The sequence below is a fragment of the Harpegnathos saltator genome, unplaced genomic scaffold (genome assembly GCF_003227715.2).
Source record: "Harpegnathos saltator strain DR-91 unplaced genomic scaffold, Hsal_v8.6 scaffold51, whole genome shotgun sequence".
Classification (NCBI taxonomy): domain Eukaryota; kingdom Metazoa; phylum Arthropoda; class Insecta; order Hymenoptera; family Formicidae; genus Harpegnathos; species Harpegnathos saltator.
In genome coordinates this window covers 791,173-813,214 of record NW_020230327.1, presented here as the reverse complement: position 1 = coordinate 813,214, position 22,042 = coordinate 791,173, and the positions used below count along the sequence as shown (strand labels likewise).

Here is a 22,042-nt window from a genome sequence, read left to right as displayed (position 1 = left end):
ACGCATTATGGTGGCGAATCGGGAGCGCGGAATGACGATCGATATTTATCGGTCGGTCCGCTTTCAAAGCTAATAAATCGCGCCGACGATTGCAAGTGAGCGCGACCAAAGAAGATTAGCGGTTATGGTACAGTCGAGAGAGTGATTTATTCAATGGAGAGGAGAGGCGCGACAAGAGCGCGAGAGACTATGATTTAGGCCGAACCCGGAAATGAATAGTATTCTTCTAGCATATTCGCTTCGCGTTCGCGATCAACGATCTCGAGTCGAATCCACCGCTCTCGGAGAGAGCTCTCGAAATAATGAAAATATGAAGCATTCGTGGAAAAGCGACCGTTGAAGAAGAAGAAGAAGAAGAAGAAGAAGAAGAAAAAGAAGAAGAGGATTTTTCTCTTTCTCTTTTCTCGTTCCTCTCTTTCTTCGTGTTTTTGTTTTTCTACAAATAGAAAATTCACCTAAAGACACGCCGGAGACACACCTCGTGCGTTTTCAATGAATATCCGCTTAATTTTTCTCTGCGGTAACCTAGCGTCGCGCTTCTCTCGCGGGGATAAGATCCTCCCGGATAAAATCGCGGAGATTGTACACGCATCGCGGAAATAGCTACGGCTATTTCCACCGCGACGGAATACTTCTGCGATATCAAACCGTAAGACCGATGTAATTCCTCAAAATGCGCGGCGTGGTAAAAGGAGCGGATGTTAAATTCCGCGTGCGCTCGCGCGCAAGCTGCAGCGCAGCGCAACGCGACGCGACGGCTGGTGTCTTTTAGCGCTCCGTCGGAAAGAAGCAAAAAAAATAACGAAGCCGACGGCGGGGCTCGCGCCGATGTAATTTCCTCGAGGTAATAAACTAAAAGCATCTTTCCCCGGCTGCCCCGGCTTCCACCGAATCTGCCCCGTGTCTTCTGCACCGGCTCAGTTCGGCTCAGCACCAGCTATCTCCCCCTCCCCTTTGTATCCTCTCTCCTTCCCTGCCGCTCTTCGAGGACAAAATTACTTTTACCGGCGGATAGAAGCTCGAAATAATTCGAGGGACGAGGAAGCGAAGTCGGAGAACTTAGGCAAATTCGCTCGGAGCCCTCCTTGACTTCGTCCTTTAAGTTTCGAAATTGTACACCACTCGCGTATTAAGAGACCCGCCGCCTTGTGTAGAGCAGACAACCGGGCGAGGGAGAATGGGGGAATGGGTTGGTGAGAGCGAGAGTGAGTGAGTGAGTGAGTGAGTGAGTGAGAGAGAGAGAGAGAGAGAGAGAGAGGGAGAGAAAGAGAGAGAGAAGAGGAGCGGGGAGGGAGAACTGCGGCAGCCAGATCCTCCCGAAATAGGATACGAAGGAGAGAAGAGGAGACGAAGGACGTCTCAAAGTTTTCGGCTCCTTGATGACACTGCGCTGTAAAATTAATCGCGCGGAGCGAGATTTAATGGCGTGCTTTGCGGGCGACGGGCGAGTGTCAGCGGCGGCAGCCAAACGGTCTAAATTACGTCCTGTCGCCCGCGATCATTGACAATTAATTTCGAGTTCTCCTCTCGAAAGAAAGGCAGAGAGGAAGAAAAGTACCGCGCGCTGCGTTGGCGTTGGCGCTCGCGTTCGAATTTTTCACATTGGGAGCTATTTCAAGCGGGATTCACTCGCGCGTTGTTAGCGCTACTTCTGCCGGATCGACAAAATTCGCCTCGGACTAACGATAAGATGTATTCTCAGTCTCGGGAACGGAGAGCTTCCCCGGGGCTTTGACTCAAGCTTCGTTTATCCCGTCGCGCTTTCTTCGCCGAAACTCCGAGGTCGTTATCTGAGAAAGCGTCGCGAAAGTCAAGACTCGCGATGCCTCGTTATCGATGTCGCCGTGTGTCTCTCGCGGGTTTCTTTGTGCCGCTGGCCGACAATCCGCCGTTTCATCAATTGAATCTCGCGACTTCGCCTACTTTTGTTGCAAGCCAGAAGGTGGCGGAGGAGGCTGCCGTCGTCTCCGCCGAGATAGACGGGAATTCTACAAAAGGTCGCGCAACAATCAGCCTCTCCTCGGGGATGTGCGAGGAGAAGCGCGGGCGTTGGAGGTGGCTCACAGGGGTTGCTCGGGCCGCCGTTGTCGGTATGCAGACGCGAAAGTTTTCGAATCCCGGATAACGAGATGTTGATTCGCAACTTCTTACCGCGACTGCAAGTATAATACCTGAAGAAGGAGGGTAAGGAGGGCAGAGAGAGAGAGAGAGAGAGAGAGAGAGAACGGTAAGAGAGGGGAAGGAAGGAGAGATAGCAAACCTCGTGCGCGCGAGCGCGCTTTGGTATAACTCTAGACATCTTCGCTAATCTACGTCATCGAATGGAACTTTGCCCCCCCCTCTCTCTCTCTCTCTCTCTTCTCTATTTTCTCTCCTCCTCTCGATACAGAAGAGACGGTCCTGGATGGTACTTTCCGGAGAACGCGAGTACCATGGTAATTTGTCTTTCGACCGCACCAGACGTTATTAAAGCGGCAGTAGTCGTGGACGAACAATTGCAGACGCGACGAATGAAATTACACTCTCAACGGTATTCGTGCTTCCGCTTCTGCTCGCGGTTTACCGCGATGCTGTTATTTCTCGTATCGCAGTGATCGGCTTGTGTTCCCCTCAAACACCGTTACAAGTTACCGTTATTTCGTGTACATCGAGCAAATTTTAACGTGTGAGAGACATCTTCTCTGAATTACAAACAGTGGAATTTAAGAGAGAAAAAGTCAAGTGTAAAAGTTCGAGATTACATGCGAGACATGTTTAAGCACGACAGCGCGATGTATACGATATCGAGCTGTGCTACTTTTATTTCCAGCACAGCTATCTCTCCTTTCAGAGGGAGTAAGGGAGGGCAAGACAGGGGTTGAATTAGTGACTGTAATACCGTAACGCTGCTCCGCTTTGCTCTTATTGCGGCGTAAGATAATTACATTTATTTGAGCGGAACGTTGACCATAAACTCAAATTCCTTTCCTCCGTTGCATTGTAATGCTCTCGCGCATACACACACACACACGCACACACCCCGGCTGTATATTCAATTCTTTTTATTACCGTCGTCAATATGTCTTCCTACGGGCATTAATGCGGGGGAAACGTCGGCCTCTTTCCTTGCCGTTTGCCTTTTAAAACGTACTCGCGCCGTACTCGTGTCTCTTCGCCGTGAACCTCGAGGAACGTGTTGCATGGCACGTTAATTTTGAATAACCTATAAACCGCGTCCTCAGCGAATCTACCATTCGTCGCGATGTGTTTCCGCGGATAAAAAAATATCACCCACTCACAAGGAACCACAAGAGACGTCATGGGCGGTATTAGTCCCGCGCGCGCGCAATCGTCTCGATCGCAGTTTCATTCGAGCGGACTGTCGGCTGCCGGATTATATCGAACGAGATTCCTCCGATTCTCGACGATCGACGACGACAATCGAAGATCGCGAGGATGCAAGGGAAAATGTGGACAATGGCAACGAGCAGAACTTTTTACCTTATCTCTTTTGGAAAAGAAGCAAAAAAGGCTGCGAAAAAGATTCCAAAACGAATAAGGATTCAACTCGATTATAATCTAACTATCGATTATAATCTAACAAATCAAATTACGCTACAATCGTGTGAGGTGACCGCTTGTACAAAGATAAAGAAAATAAATGACCGGCGTAAATACGAAATACGAAAAACACAAAGTATGCCTGCGGAACAAAGCGTAGCTATTCTAATGCGCTAACGAATTGTTTCTTGCTTGCTGAACGATCTAAGATAGCTCCACGTCGAGAAAAGGTGTCAGAAGCTAACGGCCAAAAGCCTCGATCCTACTGTCTTCGCTTCTTTTATCAGAGACTCTTCTCCGTCCGATTCTTTCTTTCCTTTTTCCCTCTTTGTTTACCTGCTTCCTAAAAATCCGCCGATTAACCTGACCGTGCGTCATGCTTATTACATTGTTTTGTCACACGTCTACTGCATGATAATAAAGTTTCTTACAGAGATTTAATCTCCGTGCGAGCATATGTGTGCGAACGTCGACCTGCGAAATCGTCCGCGTTCGAGAGATAATTGAATTCAACTACTGCTACACACACTTTGGATTTGAACGCAGCCCTTTCCGAAAAAACTCGTACGAGACTCGCGACGAACGTAAGAAACAGCCGGAGAATCTCACTCTCCGGAGCGCGTTAGCCGATAAAAAGATTGCGGGAGGTAATGCGCTGTGAAATTCGCGGATTTTTCCGCGCGCACAGGCGCGTCGGACGCGCTGAAGATGCTCATCTCTTTTCCGTTCACTTTCATCCTCGTTGAATTAATCTGACCTCCCGTGGAATCCATTAAGACCGTCCAAAACGACGTCCATAGACGTCGCTTAATGGATGGATGCGGACGTGTAATGGATGTTGTTGCTTCTATCCGCTCGGCGAGGATGAACTCGCGGAGAAATGACGGCATTTTGCATCGTTCCTCTCGCACAGGAAAAAAAATCGACCGCCGCGTCCTGGATGCCTCTGCTGGAACGTCACGTGCGTCTTAGAGATAATTCCAGGCGTCTCTCGTCCTCCTTCCCCCCCCCCTCCCTCCCTCTCTCTCTCTCTCTCTCTCTGTCTCTCGCGTGCTATCCTCGCGACTATTACTGTCGAACATTCCGCCGTTGATAGAAAAATTCGCGACGCGTTCCGTTGAACGTCGTCGCGAAAACGACGCAATATTTCCACCGAGAATAAGAACATTTTAAGTAAAGATCGGAACTGTTTTTCACGGCGCTCGCTCAGACACTCGGGTTGTAATTGATTCACATTGCATCGTCACAGCTCGTATCGACTCTTCCCGTTTATCTCGCGACGTTTTAACTGGCGAGACTTCACTTGGTATGTTGGCATTGCAATTTTTCATCCTTCGTTAATGCGACGCATGCTGTTTGAATACGTCGATGCTCTCGCAAAGTCCAAATTTCTCCGCGAGGAGAATCAACTGCGACATATGCTGGAAAAATATTGGCAATTTTTACAGCGCAATGTTCTCAAAGAACTCGCTTTTTGCTCTCTCAATTTCCGCGAATGAAATTCCATTGAGAAAGTACATATAGACAAACACAGTCGAATCATTCAAAGTCGAATGAGACCTCTCATGTTCACACACGTATTGCTCCTTTTCTTTAATATTTTCTTTAATAATTGTTTAGAACAAATCGGCATTACAAACTTGTCGGACAGATTTATTCCCAGATTAATTCCCAGATCGACTAAAACAAAATCCTTATCATTACACTATTTTCCTTTTGTCATTTAAATTGCAGCGTATATCCGTCGAAAATATAAAACTACTTAGTTTGTTATTTGCATTTAACATAGATTAATTTCCCTCTTGCCGCAGACACGAAGACAAATGTCTTTCACATTTACACAATTATGCCAATCGATTCTTGCTTAACGAAAGAACAGTGTTACGTTCCTCGGTAGCGCAATGACTTCCCCTTCCCAACAGTTTTTGTCTCGAATCGCTGCGACCTCTAGGAATGGAGTTATCGACGTTTGCATCGATCCGGTCTCTGGCTCTCGATCGAGCCGGCGACAGCGACGGCGACGCACAGAGTCGGTGACACGCGCGACGCGAAACAATAGTCGCATTCCGCAGGATGCGTTTCCAGGAATACGCATACTTGGCGCCTGTATATGACGACATGCAGACCAGTGTGGCGCGGCCTTGCTCCCTCTCCGCGACCTTGCCCCACTCCGCGGCTGCTCCGCATGGACTCCGCTCGGACCACGTGTTCGCCCCGAGCCCTCCCTGCCCCCCCTGCGGATAACGTCGATCATTCATCTCAGTCGGAGAGACTGCTGCAGTACGAAGATTGAGCGTACCGTGCGTGCGCGCTTTCGCGCATTGACCAAGAGCCGAGATCTGACGCAGCGCAGCCGCGTTTTTAAACGACTACAACTCCCTGATAGCTTGACTTCCCTGACTCCCTGACGCAGCGACACGAAACGCGACGTAACAACGTCAGTCCGTTGTTGAATCCGCGTTCGCGTTCGAAAACTTTTGTCCCGGGCCGTCGCGACACGAAAACTACAGATTTCGCGTAGCAAAATGGATGGCATTGCAACGTTAGCGTCGTTGTCGGTCATACAACGGGAGACCGAGGAGGAGCCTCGGTATTCGCGTAGCGGCTTGGCTCGTGAATAATATAGACCGCACGTGCGCGCGCGCCCGACGTTGTTAGGTTAGGTTTTACAGCTCTCGCGAGCGGAGAGCCGCCGCCGACGATTTATGGAGCGGAAGATGGTGGCCCGCGGGGGCACGGCAGATTAGTCAGATTGTTTGGAAATTTTCATTGGTTTCCTGCCAAGCGAGGCCACCGCTGCCGTCCCGTTTCCCCGCGACCCGAGTAATACCTTGGCGCGAGCTTTCGGCCGTTTCCTGCCCACGTAACGGCCCCCGGAAGTCGCTCTATTTACAGGCAGCCTTAAGTCGCACGCGAAGCACATGCAAATGTCATGCGATGGTGGAGCAAGGAACGACTCGGGTGAGGGGAAGGGTTGTCGGGATGTCTCTCTCTCTCTCTCTCTCTCTCTCTCTCTCTCTCTCTCTCTCTCTCTCTCTCTCTCTCTCTCTCTCTCTCTCTCTGTCCCTCTCTCTCTCTCCGTCTATTTCGGCAGTCGAGCCGTGTCAACGCTGCGGCGTCCTCGCTCGTTGATTTGTATTCCTCACCTGAACCGTGTAAACGCGGCAAACGTCCCATGAGAGAGAGAGAGAGAGAGAGAGAGAGAGAGAGAGAGAGAGAGAGAGAGAGAGAAAGACATCTTTCTCGACGACCGAGCACTTCGACGCGGTCAGGAGAATCTCTGTGATTTTGGTCCGTACGCGACAGTTTCTCTCCGACCGGTCTCCCGAGTCAGGTCTTAAAGCGAGCTCGGCAACCTCGGCGAGTTGCTACCGCAGAGTTCCGGGTCGAATTATTTATACGAATGCCTGTCGACATGTTGATACGCACCAAAGTAGTTCCGATTGAACTACAACGCGAATCAACGACCCGCTATTCGGCGGGCTATACTGAGCGCGACTGGCAATTAAGTCGCCGCAAACGCTCGCACTGCGAACACGGTGGTGGATATTTCAAGTTTTTCGCACAGAGGCAAATTGATCTTCCTCTTCGAGAACACGCAAATTCGCGTCTTCTTTCTTCAGATTAATTTGCTTCTTCATGTGGCTAAACAATCACGCTTACAATTGTTTGTTTGAAATTTGAAATGTTCCCTCTGTGGAGATACACGACGAGATTTTAGCCGATTAGAAATAATGGATGCTGCTACGAGAGAGAGAGAAGGACGAACACACGCGCGCGCGCCTTTGTATTATTCCTTAGCCGTTACGAGCACGTTACGTTCGCTTTTACCATAATGTACGCGGACGCTCACGCTATCGTCACTCCCTCTCTCGAAGGGGGAGGGGGGAGGGGAGGTGCCGCGGACGAGCGGACTTAAAAGTTTGCGTTACAGGCAAATGGCACGTCCTCGTCCTCGCTTTCTCGGTGAACGGTTCGCGCGAGGCAGTATCTCGATATGTGACGCGGCCGAGAACGGTAATGTGGCGCAGCGATTGCATATAAATGAGGAATTTCCAGCGGGGATGCGTTATGGCTTAAAACAGCTTTCCGTTAGATGAATCGCGCGGAGGATAATTAATGTAGTTACACTCCCCCATGATATTTAATCCGCAGAAACCATAAAGCCACTGCCGCGTTCAATGTTGTCCAAGGATACTGTACGCCAGGATAATAGCCCCACGACGTTCGGTACAGCCAGACAGTGACGAGTCGCGGTCTTAAGATCGCGTATCACACTAGCGACTCGCGACTGCGATTGCGATTGCGATTCTTCTTCGACCAATCAGAAAGCCGTCCAAACAGACGACAGTCGTGAGTCGCAGCCGCGAGTCGCTGCTTTCTGATCGGTCGAGGAAGAATCGCAATCGCAGCCGCAGCCGCAGCCGCAGCCGCAGTCGCGAGTCTCCGTCTCCCGATTTTTACGCGGAAAATCTCGCGGGAGTGGCAGAATCGAGTGGCGAGCGTCGTTTCTTAGCCGCCATTATCCTCCCGCATCCCAGAGAAATATCTGCTGCAAAAGGCGAAGTTCTGCCGGAACATCAAAAATTCGCCCGTTCCCCCGGGTTCGGAGCTAAATCATTTAAATTTCTGCGCAAACGACCGCGCGCGCGCATGCGGGCGAAACTCACGCGCTTTCCCGATGGAGAAAAGTTTAAAAAATGACGACGGGCGCAAACGGCCGTGTGGAGGCTGTGGGATATTATTCGGCTCGCGAATCGCCGAAAAGTTTCCGCGCGTTTCAGAGATGATCTCGCCCGGAACTATCCTCAAACTATCGTCAAACAATCGTTGCTACTGACCTTGTTTTCGGCTAGTACAGTATACGACGTGCCGAAAATCTTGCCGAACTTTGCCCCTCCGCACGGTGTACATTCGCACAAAGGAATTTCCATTTTAATAGTTCTGTTTGCTTTAGCCGCGCTGCCACCGGCACTTTGTGCCGTCCCGCTCGCGTCCCGTCGCCCCCTTCAATGGATCTTGGATCTTGGATCGAGTTTGCGATTTTCAGCCTCGTGACGTGATTTAAGAAAACGTCCAAAAGTAAACGCGATGCCAGGTTCTCGAATCATTCGCGTCGTTTCGCGTGTTTCAAGACTCAAGCCCGTGTGTTAATGGCTTGACGAGTGGGTTTCACATAAAAAACTATCACCGCACGCCACAGAATGTGCAATGGAAATAAAGACATTGTTCTTCCTCATTTCGACATTTGTCGCAAATGCATGTGACGCGCACGTATTCCGATATTAAGCCTCGTACCTTCGTACGTATCTCCTTTGGATTATTACAAGTCATCGATCGAGACTGATCGACTGAAGTTTAAAACTTCTCGTCGAGTAAGCCGAGAAAATTGTTTGTTGCGTGATAGCGAAAATAGCTTCCTAGAGAGGATTTACATTTTTATTTCCCGATGCTGCAAGCTCGTTCTTGTTGACGGGTATTACCGCCGATCAACGATAGCGCGCATGTCACGAAAATTAACGAAATATTGCTTGTCGAGGTTCCGCTTCCGAGGATTTCACGTATTCTCTTTTTTTTTTTTTTACGCTTTACGCAACAGCTGTACACACACGTGCACGCAAACGTTCTAATTGACTCGTTTATTTTTAAAGTGACGCAAATTAAATGTTTTAAATACTATGAATTTTAATGAGAAACAGGGACACAAAAATGCATCGTTTTCAGCGAGGTTTTCAGAGCTCGAGTTGCATCGCTCGCATCGATATATAGATCACCTCATAACCTGATAACGTGCAAAAAATACAATTAATATCCTAGTAAAAATAATCTGATAACACATTTCACAACAATATATATTCGCCAATATCGCGAGGTTGATTTTATTGGGTGAGTGCAAAAGTTCGTGCGGAGTTTCAATAGATGGAGTTATAAGCGTCGTAAAGTGTTGTCATTAATACTTCCATCTACATATTATATAACGTTGGAAAGGTGACGTCTTCAGCTGTTATTAAAAAAAAAATCATTTGTTTTCATACAAACTGCTTCGAGAAATATCACTTTAAAAATGAGTATCGATAAGGTGCATTTACGGCATGTTATGCTTTACGAGTTTCGGAAGGGAATAAACGTTGCCGCAGCCGTAAAAAACATTCAGGATGTTTATCAGGATGAAGCACCAGCTAAACGAACTGTGGAAAAATGGTTTGCTAAATTTCGGCGCGGAGAATTTAACCTTGAAGACGAGCCACGCTCTGGTCGACCTTCTGACATTGATGACGATGTTTTGCGTACTTTAGTGCTCAATAATCCGCGAATTTCAACAGAAGAAGTTGCTACAGCACTAAACGTTGACCGATCAACCGCTTTTCGGCGTTTAAAAAAGATGGGATTCGATTTGAAGCTCGATATATGAGTGCCCCATTTGCTGACCGAGAAGAACAAAATCAAGCGAATTTCTGCAGCCGTTTCTTTACTCGGGCGGCTCAATAACGAGTCGTTTTTGGATCGACTAGTGACAGGCGATGAGAAATGGGTCCTCTACAACAATGTTCAGCTCAAACGGACATGGAAACAATCAGGTGAGCATGGTGACGCAATGCCAAAGGCCAGTTTGCACCCGATGAAGGTGATGCTCTCTGTTTGATGGGATTGCAAGGGCATAATCTATTTCGAGCTTCTCCCCGCTGGCGAAACGATTGATTCGGACAAGTACTGTCGCCAATTAACCAATCTGAATCGAGAAATAAAAGAGAAACGTCCGATTTTGTCAAATCGCAAGGGAGTCGTCTTTCATCACGACAACGCCAAACCACACGTTTCGAAAAAGACGCTGCGCAAACTGAAGAGCCTGAAATGGGATGTCTTAACGCATCCACCGTATTCTCCTGATATCGCACCATCTGACTATCACTTGTTCCGGTCATTGCAAAATTATTTAAATGGAAAAAACTTTGACTCTTTGGAGGCCTTAAAAAACGGCGTCTCTTCGTTCTTCGAATCCAAACCGCGCAGTTGTTATGATCGAGGCATCCGTATACTGCCAGAACGTTGGGAAAAGATTATAGAAAACGATGGAGAATATATCATTGATTGAATAAAGATTTTTGTTTGCCTAATCACTGTGTGACTTTTACTCACAAACTCCGCACGAACTTTTGCACTCACCCAATATTTGTTTCTCGAAGAAGCGACGCGTTTTGATCACGATCCGAGTGATAGAGATTGTTCATCCCGCGAATATCGTCGTTTCCCACGACGATTCGTCCTATTACCCACATATATTCTGACATTGTATACGTGCACATGTGTGCGCGTTGTATCTCACATATAGTAATAGTATCTTACGTAATGTCCCGATTCAGACGTAGACGAGTCGGAAGGATGGTGAATCGAGGAACGTCATTTGTCGAATATTGGAGTACAATCTGGTGGATTGTATTCTTTGAAACATTCGATCTTCAATAGAAGAGAGGCCAGAAATATAGAAGCTGGAAGCCGAGGAGAATCTAGGACCCGCTGGAGATCCCGGAAGATGACATATCGCGCTACGAAATAGGCTCTGAGCTCGCTCGTGTCATCTGTAGCGGTATTGCATTTAATATCGAAAACAATTCGTTCGAAATGTACAAAAATACCGTGCATTTCATCGCGGCGCTCTGGTATATCGATTGTTTCTGACATTAAGGCAGCTAAAACATGTTCAATGTTCCTTATCGTGCTGTATGCTCGCGATACACAATCAGGGCGTGAGTCCTGATTTCAGTATTGCGGGGACAAAACTCCATCGTGCACGAGTCTCGTACACGAGAAAATGAATCAATAAATAGAAATGCGAAAATATCCGCATTGCGCCGTGTCAATGCGCTATTCAACGTCTCGTCACGCTCTCCCTCGTTTCTCGAGAGGAATCTCGTTTCCTAGGAAGAATGCCGACAGGCGAAGCTATCGAGGATTCTAGAGAAAATGACGTATCTTCAGATTCAGCGAACGAGCTCCCTGTCTCGTTGATATCGCCGCAGAAGGATGCATCATGCGCCCGGAATCGATTCTGTCAAGGATGTTAACGATCGTGCGCCGATAACCGATCTCTTGATAGAAGCACCGTAATTATATAACGTTGATTGAATTTTGCGTTAGGTGTACAAATGAATAATCCACATTATTTTAAGCAGTTATGAAATCAATTTTAAATTGAATAGATTTTCTCGCTCTTTTGTGATTATGCAATGTTGACATATACAGGCTAAAAAGAACATATAGTTTGGCGAAAGGCCCAACGTAACCTTCAAAAGTATTCAGTTCAGTACAGTCGAAAATGGCAACAGATAAGGTGCATATCCGACACTGCATTCTTTACGAATTTCAACAAGGAAAAAATGCTGCAAGAACGTGCGAATCGATTTGTTCCTTTCTCGGCGAAGGTGTTGTATCGTACGATGTGTGCGCATTTTGGCATTAAGCGGTTTAAAAGCGGTAATTTCAGTCTAATCGACAAACAACGCCCTGGAGGCCCTCCGAAGTGTTCTAATGATGATTTGGAACAATCATAAAAAGAGCATGCAGAACAGTTGGGAGTAACGCAGCAAACGATTTCCAAACGCCTACATGAGATGGGAAAGATTCAGAAAGAAGGAAAATGGGTTCCGCATGAACTCGCTGAAACCAACAAAAATCAACGAGTGGCAGCGTGTCTTTCTCTTCTCAATAAGCAGCGTCGAAAGCAGCTTTCTTGTGGAAAATCGTTACGGGCGATGAGAAATGGATACTCTATGACAGTCCGAAACGCAGAAAGTCATGGGTAAATCCCGGCGAATCATCAAAATCGCTTCGGAAAGAAGGTTCTTCTCTGCATTTGGTGGGATATCAAGGGCGTGCTTTATTATGAGTTGTTGGAACCGGGTGAAACCAGGCAGTTACTGCGGACTGCTACCAACGTCAATTAATCTGCTTGAATCAAGAATTGGAACGAAAACGCCCGTATACTGGCAAACTGGGAGAATGTCCAGTGAAATTGTTGCATGACAACGCCAGGCCACACATTGCTTCCAATACAAAAGACACCACAATGAGTCTTGGCTGGGACGTCTTGCAGCACTTGCGGCGTATTCACCAGACATTGCTCCATCCGATTATCACTTGTTCCGGTCGATGCAACACGCCTTGTCCGATATGCACTTCCAATCAGTGAATGAGATCCGAAAAAAAATGGCTTGACGACTTTATCGTGTTCAAAGACGTAACATTTTTCCGAGATGGAATTCATCAGTTGCCTGAAAGATGGCTTAAAGTTATAAAAAGCAACGGCGAATACTTTGATTGAACAATTTAATTTACTTTCTTTTAAAATAAACCTTGAATGTAGCTGAAAAAATTGGATTATTCATTTGTACACCTAATATTATACGCGCGCACTCCTGCGGATTAACCGCTCGGTCTCGAGCTATCGCAAAAGTATGTAGATTGTCCTTTTAGTTACTCGCGCACTCACATTTAAGTGTGAGAAGACCTGAGCGTACGTGTGCTTGTTTATGTAAAAAAAAAAAAATTTACTATTAAAACTTGGACAATACTAAAAATATTCCAAATTTACGAAATTCTGCTTCTGCTCTTTACGACTAGCTGGCTACGAATGAAATTTTCATTCGTTTCTGGGCGAAAGTAGTACAGTCGCGTTATAATCAGACCGGGATATAAGTGGAAATAGTCGCGTTATTACCGAACAAAACGTGACATGCAAATTATTATATGACGGTCAAAATGAAAATTATGTACTTTGCTTAATATATATATATATATAACTTGATAAAAATAATTTCTAACGTTGAAAATGATCATACAATTATCTTTTCGTCTGCTGATTATCGCACGACCCATTCGACCTGACGGTATTCGACGTGATATTATCAACGTCAACGTGTGTATGAAAGGCATGTGTTGAAAGATATTCAACACAAGCTGCGGTCTCGCGTCTTCCTTTAATAAATTTTGAACAAAGATATCTCGTCGCGCGCCCCTGCCCTGACGACCCGTGCTACGGGAAAATGATGAGTCCGCGCCTCATTTATATCAACGCGAATCCCATTCAGTGTACGGCCTCGTATAATTTTATACACATACTATGTTTCATGCAATCTCATTTTAGATGACATTATTTTCGATTCATCACTACTGGTAGCGACGACCAAAACGTTGTTGAGACATCATAAAATTACAAATTAATATTTCCGTAAAACATCTCTCGATTTAGATTTTGCTCTCGCGAGTCTTCATCTGAACATTTTCGAAATTGGCAGTAAAAGTAGATGAAACAAACTTCACTCTTCATCATACGATGCATTATGCAGGGTTGATGCAAGTTAATGTAAAATAAGCTTACCGCGTCAAAGTGTCATGAGACGAAAACGGCCAACGACGACGCGCGAGGCGTGTCGTCGTTCGATACCAAGCGAAACCTTGCGAAACACGCTGTCATGGCGATATGCAATATATTTTCCAGTTAGACAGCGTCTCTCAGTGAAGGGAGCAGAGTTAGGGAGCCGCATCCCTCATCGCTGATCGCGTAGCTTTAGCTTTAGCAAGTCGCGAGGACAACGTGAGTTTTCTCTCGATAACCGCAGTCCCGCGGTAACCTCGATGTAACCTCGCGAGCAATCCGCGAGCAAGTATCGTAGCGCGCGCGCGCGCGAGAGGGACCATTCGTAGTTTTCGCTTTCCTCTTATCGAGGCCAGGAAGAGATGGATCCCATGGCGTCATGGCTTTCAGCTTGGACTACGGAGTTACGGGAAGATGATGTAGCGTCGCACGACGGCAGCAACAGCGGAATGAACTCTCGTTTACAAACCGGCGCGCAGGCGCAAGAACGATCTGGATGCACTGTCCGGAACGTTTTGCCGGCCAGCAACCGGGAAGATGAATTACATCGGAACGTGATGATACCGTCTGGCTCACGGTCGCGCCGATCGGAATCGCGGAAACTTGTGCACGGGGAGAGCTCCCGTCTCCACACATACACACATACACACATGCACACACGCACGCACGCACGCACGCACGTCGGCAACGATCAGCTTCTCGCGCGCGCGCGCGCGCGCGGTTGGTCTTTCTGGCCCCCTTTCTCTCCCTTACCTCCTCTCATTCGTCTTATCGAGGGCTCGCGTGCTCTCGAGCTTTTCTTCGTGTCTCGGATAGTGGATGGCGGGAACGCGAGAGAAGAACAGGAGGGTGGGCGGCAGGGGGAGAGAAGCGAAGAGAGAGAGGGAGACAAGATTGATTGCATCGAATCTCGCGTACAGTCGACGAAAGAAGCCCCACTGTCGGGGCTTCCGCGAGTGCGGCGTTTTAAGGAATTTCGCTTGCATCGCGAAACGGCGGATTTCGCCGACCTCGAAACGCATGAATAGGGATGAACGCTCCGTCAGGCTCGCGACGGGAATCGCTTGTTCCGCTTCCGGCGATACCGAGCGAGAAATTCCGCAGAGTACTCTCTGATAATCGGGGAGAATCGAACCGCGATAATCCACCTCGGCTGTTATTAATGTCTTCACCGTGCAACCGTGCTCTCCGTCGTAACATTTGTAACGAATGTTCTTTCAGAGCGCATTCTCCGGACATACCCGGATATACCGATGCGGTACATGGCAGGAAAAATCGGAAAAACGCAGACGCACCCTTATCCGCGTATCGGGATCGGGATCGCGCAAACTAATGTAACGCGCTCGTTTGGATGAGGTGGGCATAGATGTAAATGTAGACAACGCACCTCGATGTTTACGCCAGGTTGGCTAAACATGAGTATCCTCTGCTCACTTTCCGGCATATATCGGAAGAACTCGTGCTCGTCCTTGTACCATTTGACCGAGTAGAGTCCGTTCCCTCCAAACAGCCGCCACTCGCATATCAGCTCGACCGAGGAACCTACCACGGCCTCCGTCGGCACCTTAACCTCCACTTTGATGTCGCTACCTGAAACACGAGCACATTCACATTGAGCGTTCATGCAAAGCGGACGCGGCTCCACCGTAGACAAAATCACCGCTGATTTGGACTGAAAAAGACTGTAAAAAGAGGCCGAGAGAGAGAGAGCGAACTTTGGTGTCACGTTCAACTTGGCACGCGCGCGTAAGAGCTTGGCACAGAGAGAGAGAGAGAGAGAGAGAGAGAGAGAGAGAGAGAGAGAGAGAGGGGAGGGAGGAGGGGAGAGGAGAGAGAGAGGGAGAGAGAGAGAGAGAGAGAGAGAGAGAGAGAGAAATCTTTACTCTGGAATTTATTTTACTCGCTACTTTTCTACATCACTTTTCCTCTTCTCGATGAACAATTTCTCAGTTAGCATCATGCAACAATGTCTCATTCTACGATCTGTGCTGCTCGCGCAGTTGCACCGGGATACTCTCTCTCTCTCTCTCGTGGCGAAACACGCAAACTATAAAATTGGAAACGACGAGCAAGCAAGGCGGGCTTTGAAGGTAGCCCGGCTTTCACGAATCGCAATCTCGAGCACGCTCTAATTCTCGACCATGAATAGGGTCCCCCCAATCTCGCAATTTGCGCAATTTCGGGGTCCTATTTCGTTAATCCGCGGGCGCACGGACACGAGAGGCGACGTTTATAGTCGCGGTCGCCTCGCAATTACCGCCCACGTCTGTCAGCCGAATGCGGGCACGGACGGTAAAAGGGGGTGGCGTGTGTTAAGCGCGAGAATAAATACGCGGTTACTGAGGAGGGTTACGGGTCGGGTCGGGGTAAACGCCACTGCGCGCGCGAGTTTCGCGCGGGTGCACCGACGCGACGATCCCCAAGTCCCTTTTCGAAATTCGCGCACTTGGCTGTGCATACACAGATAGCAGAAGCTGCGTGGAATTATGGCCGTAGCTTGTAGAATAGCCCGCCCGATGGAAAAATACACCCGAGAGCGAAGTGTAATATTATTATTCGACCAGTTGGGGGAGAGAAGCAACTCACTTTCTGCTAGTCTAAACACAATGAGAGTGTGGCTAATTGATTACTCATCGAAGAAAGATGGTCGCATTAAGAGATACGCGGTACAATCAAGCAGACACGTACGAGTGTCAGGTCACGAGAAATGTCGCGTCGGTGGCGCGTCGTGACGCGCCTTTGCGCCTTCTCCGTTAATACTCGAGATCGCCTCTGCAGGCGTCATCGTGTATTGTTAAACCTCTTATTAACTAGCAAGCGAGCCTTTGCTCGCACCGCCCTTGTCACGTTCGCGATTGAAATAATCAGGAGGCGCGTCCTGACGCGCATCGCTGTGAATAATCTCGTTCGCCTCGCTCACGCGCGCACTTCACAACGGAACGCATTATGACGCGATAATGAAGTTCTTTAGTACCGCGCAAACGTCAGCGGTGCGCACCGGCAAGATTTATACGGAACTAGGGCCGCGTGTGTACGTTAACTCGGCCGGATGGGTCATAATACGGCGGCGCATCGGGTTAATTTCGAGGGCCGGCTGGAGTGGTGGGTGTCGCGACGTCGGTCCTGGCGGATATATACCGGCCGAGAGGAAAGCGCAACGCGCGCGCGAGGGTCACGAGCGCGCGTTGGGTTTAAGTGCGGAGGCCGTTGTCGTTAAAGGTTCATCGAGCGGAATATAGAGAGACCTCGCTCTCCAGCTCGGCGCATTGCCCGGCCGCAATTTACAGCGCTGCGTGTTAAGATTTAATGACGCGCGAATTTCGGCCTCGCGAGTTAAGGTTTCAAAGAGAGCAGGCATATCCGAGCGCCCTCTCGAGCGAGCGAGCGAGCGAGAGAGAGAGAGAGAGAGAGAGAGGGAGAGAGAGAGAGAGAGAGAGAGAGAGAGAGAGAGAGAGAGAGAGAGAGAGAGAGAGAGAGAGAGAGAGAGAGACGGAGCAGCGCGCGCCTCCGTGAGTTATGATTCCCCGGCGCGCGGCTGGTCGCGGTAAGAATAAATCTTCATTTTCGCGCGCCCGGAGCGCACGAGAGCCATACGGACTTTTATAATGCCGCTGCACAAATAATAAGTGCTATAACGCGAGCAGCTTGTTTACTACGTTCTTTGTCAGGTTACTTGGGAATATACCCCGCGATATAACCAGCGGCTAGCAACGAAAGTCGGAGCGGTGAGATACGCCGGACGAGCGAGAAAGATTCGCAGCGGCTGTAATCACTCAAGTCTCAAGTAATATATCTCGCCACAGATGCTATTGACTGCCGATCACTGAAAAGGTGTCTCGAAACACATTTCGACCATGAACGCGTTTATTGCTCTTTTCTGGTCAATTATTGCGCGAATTAATTACATTTGCCTTGATACGAACTTGATATGAGTATATTATTTAGCGCCGATCACGATAGAATTAATTATCAGGTAGCTCTCTCTGATGATCTTTCTTCAGAGATTATTGCACGCGACGAGACATTGGACAAATACGTATATTACGTGTGAAGCAACGACTGCTGTTCAGCGTAGGAAATCTTCATCCTTCTCGCACGGGCAATATATGGATATATACGGCACTGCGATGACGTTCCGCGGGATTAGCTTAACCGTCGTCGTGTCAGTCGCAGCTGTTTCCGGTGCCGCGGTTTGCGTCTCGCGACGCATTTTCGAACGAGACGTCTCTCCCCATCATCGCTTCCGCTCTCTATATCTCTCATCCGTGCGTCGTCAATTTCCGTCGTTACAACGAGCGCGAGTCGTTACGTTGCCAGAGTGTAGAGTTTGACATCTCATAGCTGAGACTGCACCCCACTGACATTTCCGCGCCATTTATCAGCGGCACCTGGCGTATTGAAAACTGTTTCGTCGCGACGAACCGATCGAGAAAGAAGGCGCCAGAGGTGTTCGGCACCATCGATTTCCGCAGTCGCGTCGGCTTTCAATCAGGATGGATTTTAATCACGCGCGATATGCCGACTTTACTTGCGCCGGCTCGTGCGCAAAGTGAAAATTTTGGAAATATACTTCAATAGTAAAAGCACATACACACACACACACACACACACACATATCAATTTCACATGAAACCTAAAAGTCCCGCACGTGTTCGCGTACGCGTACCAGACCGACAGGTTCAAGTCGAAAATTGAAAGTTGCTGCTCTGATGCTTGGAAAGAAACCCTCTCCGCCTGTCGAGAGATCGAGAGTGTCACTTTTCCGTGCATTTTCTATAAAGAAATATCTACATATCTGAACGTAAATTTGGACTTTTCACAAAGACGACGACAGAAGGGGACTCGACAATTTTCAACGCGTGAAGTTAAGATTCCGTGTCGAACAAGACCCAGCTGGAATTTGTTGGGCGCCAACACGCTGGTATTACAATCGGAATCGAAATTGCGAAAATTTCCCGCGTTCCCGCGAGGATGAAGTCCTCGTCGAAGCCGAAAAGAAGCCGCGACACAAAGCTTCCGTCGGAGTGAGTTCAAAGTAGCGCGACGGTCCGTTCGCAGCTCCCTCTATAATCCCATCCATCGTCTCCTCTCCTCTATTCGTTATTATCTCGACAAAGACGGCGCATTACGCAAAGAAGTATCCGATTGTCTCGATCAAAGTCCCCCCCCCTCTCTCTCTTTCTCTCTCTCACTCTCTCTCTCTCTCTCTCTCTCTCTCTCTCTCTCTCTCTCTCTCTCTCTCTCTCTCTCTCTCTCGCAAGTCGCCTCATATTGCTGCCGAGTTTCCTCCGCATTCTCTGGACCGTCGACAGGAATATTTCTTACTCATCGTGGACGTTAAAGCTAAGTCTTTCAAGTCTTTCAAGCCCCGTCCGGGTCTTTCAAGCGTTTCCTTTACTGTCTGATCTCCGCCGGATTCCATTCAAGTCATGCAAGACTCTTCTCACGAATTGAAATCGAATGCCTGGGCTACCTCCTCGCCTTTGCACGATTTCTGTCTCGCGTCTGTGCGCTCGCCGCCGCCTCCGCCGTCGCCGTCGTTCGCATGAAATTGATCTCTAAACAAGGTAGACATCTCGCACCACGCTCTAGATTTGCGATTTTTCATTCGCGAAGAAACGCACGTTGCGCCGAGTCAAAAACGTTTGCCGTTTTTGACTCGGTGCAAACATTTTCTTCCTCTCGCACTGCAAAGCGAAATAATATTACTGACAAGAGAAGCGTGGCTCTACGTGGCTCTCGTTTTATTGTTTCGCCAATATGCATTATTGCTCCGACTCTTGACACACGCGTACACATACACAATTGTGTAGCAAGAGAAAGAGAGAGAGAGAGAGAGAGAGAGAGAGAGGGAGAGTCGCGTAGGCTTCGTTAAATATACAATATAAATATTCCGGACGTTTAGCCGTGCCAACCTTACTGAAGTCGTCAATATTTCGTGCAAATTACCTCGGTAATTAGACGTATCGAATAAAAATTCCAAGGAGCAACTCTTGTCGCAGCCCCTTTAATTCGAGCAGAATGTAACGTCGCTCGTCCCCGCATCCTCCGGTTTAGACTCCAGTACGTTTAATCCCCAGTGACCGCCAAGGACGGTCGATTTTGTCTCTTGACAGCCGAGCTAAATAAAAATCGGTGACGAGTCGTCTCGAGTGCCATTAGCGCTTTAAGCTTCCGGAAAATCTTTCAGACTCGCTAATGCACCGCGTCCGATGCAGCGCGTAACAAGTCGCGCGAGCAACGGAATAACAAGCCGCTCGCTCATCCGCTCACCTCCATCTCCTCGCTCATAATCGGAGCTCGTTAACCGCGCGGGAACGACGCGAGAGAACTGAAGTTTACGGTGCCGTGATTGCGAGCGCTCGTTTTTCCGATTGCAGTCGTTCCCGCAACCAATTTCTGCCTGCCGCGCGCGAAAGTCCGCCGCAGTAGTAGCAGCGGCGACGGCGCTGGCGGCAGCGTGATTCGGGAAACGGCTTCCGGCTAGCTCTCGCCAGTCGAAACCTCATTACCGCTCCGAGGCTCGCGCGCACCCTTCCCTAAATGGGGATGGTCTCTCGCGCGCGATTGTGAGATAAATAAGAGGCAAGCCGGAGAGAGAGTGAGCAGGGCTCGGAAGCTTTACGTGTCTTTTGCCACACACACACACACACACACACACACGGACATATACAAAGGAGGACCACTTTGGGGTGTTTTCGTCTGTTTCCGGATTATGCAAACGCAACGCTACTACCTTTCGCCGATAGCGGGTCGGTGGGAGAAAGGCGCGCCGCCGCCGCTTGGCCCTTGCAATTTCGTCGGAAAGGTGCTCTTTGAAGTGCATGTAAACGCGAATGTCTCTTTTTAGGGCAGTACACGCGCGCGAGAGCGCAAAAGGATTTCCCGGTAAAATGTAGCCGCCGTAGCTCTTATTGCAGATTTCGTTCGATTCTCTATTCGACTGCACTCGGTGGAATTTTGTTGATTGACCCGGAACGTGCGACGTGGTAGCAGCAGCTCTCCGCGCGTTGCTTTCGATGGGGACGAGATGTTCTTTGCCGCGGCAACATTTTACTCGTCGACGAATCATCGGTCGGGGAGAGAGAGAGAGAGAGAGAGAGAGAGAGAGAGAGAGAGAGAGAGATAGGGAGAGAGAACACATACGATTTCTCGAATGTACTTGACAATTTGCGAGAATTACACATCACTGTCGTCCGACGAGATTTCAAAAAGTTGGTGCAATCTCGCGGATATATATTATGCCGTGCCCGGCGTGTACATACATATAAAGAAGTACAAGTTCCGTAGCGCCTGATAACACGGCGCCTTGCTTCTCCTTTCTTTGACGGAGCCGGAAGTAATATCGACCGGCTGCGTGAGGAGAAAGCCGCCGCGTAGATGAAGCTCCTTCTGTATAACCGGCTAATAAAATATGCAATCCCCAGCTCCTCCCTCTTCCCTTTCGCGCTATAATGTAAAGGATGAAACTTGTATTTTTCTTGGCCTCCGGGGATCCGCCTCCTTTATTTGATCCGTTAACGATAAAATTCTCTTTTTTGCGATGTAACGTTGTTACAGACCAATACCGTCGGCCCGTGGCGTTGCGTTGCGCGTCGTAATATAACAACGGTAGCATAAGCGGATGCAAAACAGGAATAATGTAACCCTCGGTTACCCTCGAGGGTTACATTATCTCCAAGTGCGTTAGTTATTATCCGCCATCGCACGAACTTGGATCATAAATGAAGCGCTTAGCTCAAACGCAAAGTTGCTGCAGCGGCGTATCCTTTTAATTCTCCTCGACGGCTCCTCCTTCCTCAAGCATCCCGTTGCGGCTACCAACCTCGTTTGTTCCTTTTCTCCTTTTTTCTTCTTTCTCACGGCGTTTTCTGACAAAGCCGGTCGTGCTTTTCAAGTTGCGCGCGTTTTCTTCGATCATCGGAATAAGCGGCGTATTTTTCGTTTACGTAGTCATGGAAATTTTGCGCACGGTAACGCAATCGCAAATGGCAAAAACGAAATGATTTTGACGAGACAATGGAGTGGCTGTACAAATTGTATAAAGTAACCACAAGCGTTATGAATTCACTTGGAGTAAATTTCTCACATATTTCTCTCTTTCTCTCTCTCTCTCTCTCTCTCTCTCTC

The 22,042-nt window shown here is 48.5% G+C and overlaps 1 protein-coding gene across 1 annotated transcript in view; it reads right to left on the bottom strand.

Annotated features, from left to right (window-relative positions):
• LOC105189503 (uncharacterized) overlaps positions 1-15,869 on the bottom strand; it is a 96,635-nt gene extending 80,766 nt beyond the window's left edge. Inside the window, exons 1-2 of the mRNA XM_011151627.2 lie at positions 15,833-15,869; positions 15,300-15,502 (exon numbers count right to left, since the gene is read on the bottom strand). Coding sequence (XP_011149929.1) covers positions 15,300-15,502; positions 15,833-15,869 — 240 coding nt within the window. The remainder of the gene's footprint in view (positions 1-15,299; positions 15,503-15,832) is intronic.
• Between the last annotated feature and the right edge of the window lie 6,173 nt (positions 15,870-22,042).